Source organism: Phodopus roborovskii, unplaced genomic scaffold, assembly GCF_943737965.1.
Source record: "Phodopus roborovskii unplaced genomic scaffold, PHOROB, whole genome shotgun sequence".
NCBI classification, from domain to species: domain Eukaryota; kingdom Metazoa; phylum Chordata; class Mammalia; order Rodentia; family Cricetidae; genus Phodopus; species Phodopus roborovskii.
In genome coordinates, this window is record NW_026126433.1 from 22327082 (window position 1) to 22335694 (window position 8613).

At 39.1% G+C, this 8613-nt stretch overlaps 1 protein-coding gene across 1 annotated transcript; it reads left to right on the forward strand.

Annotated features, from left to right (window-relative positions):
• The first annotated feature begins 215 nt into the window (after positions 1–215).
• Ptgs2 (prostaglandin-endoperoxide synthase 2) lies at positions 216–8250 on the forward strand. Its single transcript, XM_051185942.1, has 10 exons — positions 216–373; positions 1077–1193; positions 1311–1454; positions 2059–2202; positions 2756–2937; positions 3892–3975; positions 4086–4332; positions 4501–4787; positions 5077–5224; positions 5447–8250. Exons 1-10 carry the CDS (start codon positions 322–324, stop codon positions 5848–5850), a joined length of 1809 nt encoding a protein of 602 aa, XP_051041899.1. The 5' UTR covers positions 216–321; the 3' UTR covers positions 5851–8250.
• Positions 8251–8613: the final 363 nt, after the last annotated feature.

Below are 8613 nucleotides of genomic sequence, written 5' to 3' on the forward strand. Positions count from 1 at the left end.
AGGGCAGCTTCCCGGCTTTCCTCGTCTCCATTTGCGTGGGTAAGAGCCCTGCCCCCACCCGCCTTGCGCAACTCCCCGAAGCGAAGGGGGTGGGGGAAGGCTATTGGGGGTAGGGGAAAGACTGGGCGGAAAGAACCAGTCACCACGGCGTCACGTGGGGCCTTTTTCAGGCATAAAAGCAAGGTTCTCCCTGTTAGCAGCCAGTTGTCAAACTGCAAGTGGAGAGCTCCAGGAGTGTCAGAAGACTGCCCACGAAGGAACTCAGCACTGCGTCCCTTCAGCTCAGCCACCTCTGCCACCACCGCCGCCTCCACCTCCGAGATGCTCGTCCGAGCTCTGCTGCTCTGTGCCGCTGTGGCGCTCAGCCAGGCAGGTGAGTGGACCCGCCCCATAAGGCGCCTGCAAGAGTGCAGACCCCTTTTTTCTAGTGCGGGGACTGCGCAGTGGCAAAGAGCCTGGACCACTTGGGTCAGGAGGAACCGCAAGAATGGCTTACTTTTGCCACTGGCTGTCAGGTTAATTGGCCAATTACTCAGGGGAGCAGAGAGCTACTCTCACTTGCCAAAACCCACTAGCCACAATATTTTGCAGGTTGTCATTATGCTAAGATCCATCCGATCAATACTTGTGAAGTGCATATGTGGGGGCGAGTGAATAGGAGTGCTTACTTTAAATACCTTCATTTCTGCCCCCAAGAAAGTTCAGAATACATTTTTTAAAAAAAGATACTCAAAATGTTAAAAGCAGTGTTTTACTTTGGTTTTCTTTACACTAAATTTTGACTAATGTACTAGATCGATCCATTTTAATCTAGAAAGGTGCTACTTTACAATTCTAATCTGAACATTTGAGAAATTACCATGAAAATATTAATAATGTGAGCTATGATGTTCGGTCCTCTGCTTTTTTTCTTAGAAAAAGAAATTGTTAATTCTACATTGCAGCCATTTGATGAGACAGACTTAATTAAAATAAACTTGACCCATAGTAATACAATTAAATTCTTAAGATGAGACCCACCAAGAGTGGCTTACAGGCTGGTTTTTTTTTCTTTTGTTTGTTTGTTTTTTATGTAGCAAATCCTTGCTGTTCCAACCCCTGTCAAAACCGTGGAGAATGTATGAGCGTAGGATTTGACCAGTATAAATGTGATTGTACCCGGACAGGATTCTACGGTGAAAACTGCACTATACGTAAGTTTCTCCTGGGTTTTCTTCCTTTGGAATGGGGGCATATACAGTTACCATCATTTTGTATATTTGTGCCCTGTGGAGGATGTCTACTAATTATTCCCTGTGCTCTCTCTCCAGCTGAGTTTCTGACAAGAATTAAATTGCTGCTGAAGCCCACCCCAGACACAGTACACTACATCCTGACCCACTTTAAGGGAGTCTGGAACATTGTGAATAACATCCCCTTCCTTCGAAGTTCAATCATGAGATATGTGTTGACGTGTAAGTACAAACCTGCCTTGCTTCTAGCATCCTCCAACAAAAATATGCACTGGAAACCCAACCCCCAAAAATATTCCCAACCTTTTCAAAATATCTTCAATACCCCCTCTCCACAAAATGCCCATAATACTGACATGGGATCCTGTAACCAAGATCTTATTTATGAATTCCAACCTTCATTCCTGTAGAGGAAATGTGCTTCCCTTGTTTCTTGAGTACCTATGGCTCCCAGAATTGTTCTGAACATGCAGCACCCTTTAAAGCAAATGGTTGATTCAGGTTTGGGTCAGACGAGAAAATAACTTTCTATAGTTTTAAGTGAGGGCCATGCCCTATTGTATCAGCCATCAGCTATGGAACACCTGAAAAAAAAAAAATCAAGACTACTGGAGCATAAGTTCCTGTGTAAAGCTTAAGCTTTATTGAAGACACATTTCCACTTGCCCTTTAAAGTGTAGTCATTGTAAAACAGGGTATCTTTGTCTGAATCAAAGTCAAAGTCTGAATCAAAGTCTGTGCCTTCCACATTGTACAATGATAATTAACATTTGCTTGTTTTTTTCACATTAGGGCCAATAAATACTTTTTTTTTTTTTAATTCTAGCCAGATCACATTTGATTGACAGTCCACCAACTTACAATGTGCACTATGGTTACAAAAACTGGGAAGCCTTCTCCAACCTCTCCTACTACACCAGAGCCCTTCCTCCTGTGGCTGATGACTGCCCAACTCCCATGGGTGTGAAAGGTGAGTGAGAAGAAATTCAGATATAGCAATTGCAGTGATGGTTGGGTGTGTACTTAGAAAAGGTGGCCTTAGAATGTCATTTATTAAAAAAAAAAAATATATCATTTATTTAAAACTGTAATGCTTTTGGCTTTAGTATGGTTATCCACAGAGGATTTTTTTAAAGCATCTACTCCATAAAAGTAAATCTTAATTTTGATATAATGTCTTACCATTAGTATGTTGTGCTAAATAGAATTGGTATTAGTTAAAATTGATAAAACTATTCAATAAGTTGTTCCCCCAATTCTTGTACTCTTGGCAAGACAGCCCATCGCCTGTAATTTCATCATTAAATAAATTTCAGGCAAAGATTCACCAGTAAGCTCAAGGCCAACCTGGGATAGAGAGTAAGTTTAAGTCAGCATGGGGTAAAGCAAAACAACTTTATTGGTCTTATGATCTTCCTTGAGACTATGTGAATAAGTTGCAAATGCTTTCATGAATTAAACAGTCATCTGTTTGCTTAACAAATACATGAATGGGTTTTTACTTTAGAGTTTTCATGTTTCAGGAAATAAGGAGCTTCCTGATTCAAAAGAAGTTCTGGAAAAAGTTCTTCTAAGGAGAAAGTTCATCCCTGATCCCCAGGGCTCGAATATGATGTTTGCATTCTTTGCCCAGCACTTCACTCATCAGTTTTTCAAGACAGATCAGAAACGAGGACCTGGATTCACCCGAGGACTAGGCCATGGGGTAAGATAGGCTTAACTCAGAATTAAAGCAAATCCTTAGGAAATGCTGACATCTTGCCATGCCAAGCAAATCACACCCATTTTTATACAAATGTCATGTCTGTCTACTAAAGCCATAATAGAGTATTCCATTTTCATTCACTAGTTCAGTAAAAATAAACAGACATACACAGAGATATTTTAGTGTAAGCTTTCCTTACATTTTAGCTTAAAATTTTGGTCTACAAAAAAGTGCTACATCTTCCCAAAAAATTAATTAATTAATTATTGGTAACACTGGGAAGTGACTTTAGAACTTTGTGGTTGCTAGGCTTTGCTATTGAAGTAGAGGCCCATCCCTCCAAAGAATAGCTGTACCCTGAGTATGCTGCTTAAATAATATAAAAATAGCTACCATGGTTATAGTGAGGCATGTGCCATATTTAAAATAAGATACTAATATCATTCAACATAAAGAGACATACAGAGGTGGATTGAGGGGAGGCAGGGGAAAGTTGGGAAAGAGAATGGGAGGAGAGGAGGGAGGGATGTAAAATAAATAATTAATTAGTAACAAAGAGGCATGAAGGCTTGTCGGGTTGGAAGACATTATTTTAGCATTTTGTGACTATGGGGAAGTCATTTGTTGGGCTTGGGTTAACTCAGTGTTTAAGAACACTTATTATTCTTTTGGAGGAGCCAGTTTAAGTTCCCAGCACCCACATGGTAGTTAAACCATCTATCTCTAGAACCAGTCAGTTCCAGGGAATTTAACGCCTCCTTCTGACCTCCTTGGGCACCAGATATGTACATGATATGCATAAGTATATATAGGCAAGCACTCATACATACATATAAAAATAAAATAAATCTAAAAAAATCACTTGTTGAATTTTAAAGACAACTAAATCATCAAAATGTAATAGCAAATGATAGTAAAACATCAATAAATTAAAATTTCTCCATGATTTTCTAGGTGGACTTAAACCATATTTATGGTGAAACTCTAGACAGACAACATAAACTGCGCCTTTTCAAGGATGGAAAATTGAAATATCAGGTATTTTCCTTACCTTTTAGGAATTATCACCTGCCATTTACATTTACGTTTTAAAACTTCTGGTTGTGTGTTTGTTTTAACTTTCTGCTATTATTACTGTTGTGGCTTAGGTCATTGATGGAGAGGTGTACCCTCCCACAGTCAAAGACACCCAGGTGGAGATGATCTACCCCCCTCACATTCCAGAGCACCTTCGGTTCGCTGTAGGGCAGGAGGTCTTTGGTCTGGTGCCTGGTCTGATGATGTATGCTACCATCTGGCTGCGGGAGCACAACCGAGTGTGTGATGTGCTTAAACAGGAGCATCCTGAGTGGGATGATGAGCGGTTATTCCAGACCAGCAGGCTCATACTGATAGGTGAGTGAGAGAAAATCAGTAACACCATCCCCCCAAAGGAAAAGAAAAACTCACATATTGCCATTGCTATGTTTTGGCACACTGTTGTGAATAGTGAGGATGTACATGACTGGTAATATACCTACCATTTGATAGCAAGGGAAACAAACTCTCTGTGTTGTGCAACAGGGGAGACTATCAAGATTGTGATTGAAGACTATGTGCAGCACCTGAGTGGCTACCACTTCAAACTCAAGTTCGACCCGGAGCTGCTTTTCAACCAGCAGTTCCAGTATCAGAACCGCATCGCAGCCGAATTCAGCACACTGTACCACTGGCACCCCTTGCTGCCTGACACCTTTCAAATCGAGGACCAGGAGTACAACTTCAAACAGTTCCTCTACAACAACTCCATCCTCATCCAGCACGGACTCACCCAGTTTGTTGAGTCATTCACCAGACAGATCGCTGGGAGGGTAAGCATCATTCCTGAAAAGCAAGAGCAAGGGGTCAGTGGCTTTAGGATTTCTGTCATACAGATAATTTTTCCTTTTACTAAAAGGATAACCAGATGTTCTACTGGTTCTTGAAGCATGAAGCCTGGGTGGTTTTTGAAAAGCTATAGTTTTAGTCTACAATTATCAAGCAAATAACAAAACATTACCTTAAAACTAATACTTTAAAAAGCTTGAAATCATCTGACATATTATAGAAGTAAATTTCAGACTTGCCTAAGAATCACGTTTTCTTATTCCTTTTCCTCAGGTTGCTGGGGGTAGGAATGTTCCAGTTGCAGTAAAAGCAGTGGCAAAGGCCTCCATTGACCAGAGCAGGGAGATGAAATACCAGTCCCTCAATGAGTACCGCAAACGATTCTCCCTGAAGCCATATACATCATTTGAAGAACTGACAGGTGAGAGGTTGTTTCTGAAATTCTTCTAAGGGTCAAGAATTTGTAAGGGATGAACCTCTTCCTCCTCCTGTTCTCCTTTTTAAGGATTCTGTTTAATGAGGAGAGGGGTGGGGATGGAAGTGGGCTAGTGGGCAGGGGAAAAGCCTATGCTCCCAAGCCAGAATTATTTTCTCCTCTTCCTAGTTTGACATTGCCTGTATCTCTGTCTTCTTTACTTTCCAGGAGAGAAAGAAATGGCCGCAGAGTTGAAAGCCCTCTACAGTGACATCGATGCCATGGAGCTGTATCCTGCCTTGCTGGTGGAAAAGCCTCGTCCAGATGCTATCTTTGGGGAGACCATGGTAGAACTTGGAGCACCATTCTCCTTGAAAGGACTTATGGGTAATCCCATCTGTTCTCCTCAGTACTGGAAGCCGAGCACTTTTGGAGGTGATGTGGGGTTTAAGATCATCAACACTGCCTCAATTCAGTCTCTCATCTGTAATAATGTGAAGGGCTGCCCTTTCACCTCCTTCAATGTACAAGATCCAGAGCCTACCAAAACCATCAATGCAAGTGACTCCCATTCCAGACTAGACGACATCAACCCCACAGTGCTAATCAAAGGGCGTTCAACTGAGCTGTAGAAGTCTATTGGTTATATTTATTTATTTATATGAACAATTTAATTTAATTATTTAATATTTATACTGAATGCCCTTTTCACTTAACATCTTCTATCACAGAAGGCAATGTCCTGAACGATATTACATTTGTGAAGATTCCCATGTTTGTGCTTTAAGTATGTGTTGCCCTCAAGTGAAAGAGAAAAACAGCTTTCACTTTTTTTACATAAAACAGTGGGGAGTGCATTGTGATAATTTTTTACTTGAATTTCAGCTCATAGGATATCTTAATAAAAGCAAAGGAAAGGTGTTTGGATACTTAAATGCTGTTACAACATGACAGATGCTGCAAGTATCTACACTGTTCATTATGACTGCATCTTCCTTGCTACATTAGGAGCAGCTAATGGGGAATGTTAAAGAACTCTTGCATATCTTTAGCTCATCAGACAAAAGGTTAAAAGTTCAGTTTTCGATGAACATTTGTGGCAGATACTGCCAACAAGTTCATTTTAAAAGGGAATGATTTGAAAGTTCTAAATTGAGAGCTTGTATCCCTTTTGAATGCTCTCACTTTCTTAAGCTGTTAATCTTGGACCCATACCAATAAAACACCTGTCATAAACATAAATCTCTAAAACTAGTAGAAATTACATTGTGATTAATGGTTAAAAAAACTATGTCAGGGATTTTCTTTTCTCAGTAGGAGGGAAATGCTTACTGTGATGATAAGACCTTCCTTGTAATTCAAGATGCCAGTATAGGAAGGGGGTTGGGCTCCTGCTGTTGTATTTTTAAGAGTATGATCTTTAAAGAGTTTGATTATATGAGTAGTAGTAAGCAAATCTTCAACAACAAAAGATTTACAAATAAAATAACCAAGAACAAAGAAGGATCCCAAATTAAATATCACATTTGGGGTTACACTTCAGAAGAAGGCTTTTTGATTCTTGTGTGATGCTGGCATGGTACTCAACAGGTTTTTGCTGTGAGGTTAATGACTTAGCAAGCTGGACTTCAGCAGTTTTTCTCTTGCACGGTGTGATGTAACAAACAGTCCATCTCACAATGCCAAACATATCAATGGCCTTGTGAGCTTCTTCCAAGTGTTGAAATCTACACCTGCTCATGTACCTGAAGTGCAGTGGACCCCGTGCCCTGTGTGAGTCCAGCCTGGATGCCAGCATGCTGCTCCTCGCATTGCTTTTTCTTGTCACCATCTTACTATGAGAAACTGCTGACTGTTTTCTTTTCTTTGCTGTCTTCCAGGTTTGTAATATCAGGTCTATTCTCTCTTTAACCTCTATTAACATTTTTTCTACTTGAAATTTTACATTCAGGAAGACCTCAACTCAGGACTACTGGGTACTCCCCTGTGGAGGAGTAAATTCATTTTAGGCAGAAGGCAGAAATTTTTACTTATAATTAGTTATACTAAAGGACCCTATCAAGGCATGAGTGTCTTATAGAAAAATGTAGGGGTTTGTGACAAGAAAGTTACATTCTAGTTGTGAAGAATGGCTTTCTTACTTACAAACAAGTTTGGTTAGTGAGTAGTTCTGGGCAATAATAATAAATGTAAAACAATACTGAAGATAATTCTACATCTCATTATCAGCTGAGGTACTGTATATTACTTAATTTATTGAGGATGATTATGTCTTTTAGACATTATTGTTATAAACTATGTTTAAACCTACAAATGTTTGTTTTTGCATTGTGTGAGAATCAGTGTACCTTTTTTTTTTGTGTGTGTGATTACCTCTCTGAATTCCTGTGTAAACAATCAAATAAAATGATGAGATTAATGTTCATGGGTAAATTTTAAGAAAACTAGTCTGTTATATTGGGAAGTTAAAGGTGGAATTTACACATATAGTAGACTGCAGAGAGCATTGTCTCACCAAAACATGTTACAAAGACTAACATCTTAGACATTTTGAAGGCCCTGTAGGTGCTTTATCAATTAGTTAAAACATACCTTATTAAGAAATTGTCTTCAAAGCACTATAAGCATTAGTATTCACAGGTCAAGAACTGTTACAGATAATAGTTATGTAAATAACTGATTATTAAGAGAGAGATTTATTTTGCTACAAAGATTACAAAATATTTTAAAGATTATATGCTTAAAATGATTTGATTGGAAAAACGATCGACTTTAGAAAAAATTTGTTTAAAGATTGTTACTGTAATGGATTTTTTTTCTTTTTGAATCAAGCTAACTTGATTGTTGTGAACATGAACCTGCTGAATGAACCTGGAAATTCAGGTTAAGTGTGTGTCTGCTACAGTGCCTGAGAGAAATGTGTATTTAAATTAACTTATGTAAAAAAGAAGTCTTAGAACAAATGCTTGTTTATTTTTATACTATTTAAGATTTGAACACTTCTGAAAATAAAATTTGATTGTTTCTTTACATTTTTGCATGGCATTGATTTCTCTGAGTGATGGCCCTTAAACCATTGTTTGGTGTTCTTTCATCTATGATAGGAGTGAAAAGTAGCTTTAGTATAAAGTGATTACCTGGCATTTAGGAGGCCCTGGGTTCCTTCTTCCACACTGAAGAAGAAAAATCTAGGCTGCCCCTTGACAAAATAGCTCTGCCTTTGGTCCCATGAACTCATCTGAGAGTCACTACTTATTATCTCAGTTGCTGAAGAACTTTTAAAAGTGTTTTGTGCTAAGAAGGCACCATCAGGCTAATTGCCTAATCTAGAAGTAAATACAATATATAAAAGGCAGAATTGGCAAGGTGTGATGGCTCAGTGTGTAAAAGCGCTT

Excerpts from the sequence above, each read along its gene's own strand:
- Ptgs2 (XM_051185942.1), top strand. The coding sequence starts at position 322 with ATGCTCGTCCGAGCTCTGCTGCTCTGTGCCGCTGTGGCGCTCAGCCAG. Across the intron at positions 1,455-2,058 it reads CATGAGATATGTGTTGACGT|CCAGATCACATTTGATTGAC; the intron begins GTAAGTACAAAC and ends TTTTAATTCTAG. Across the intron at positions 2,203-2,755 it reads AACTCCCATGGGTGTGAAAG|GAAATAAGGAGCTTCCTGAT; the intron begins GTGAGTGAGAAG and ends TTCATGTTTCAG.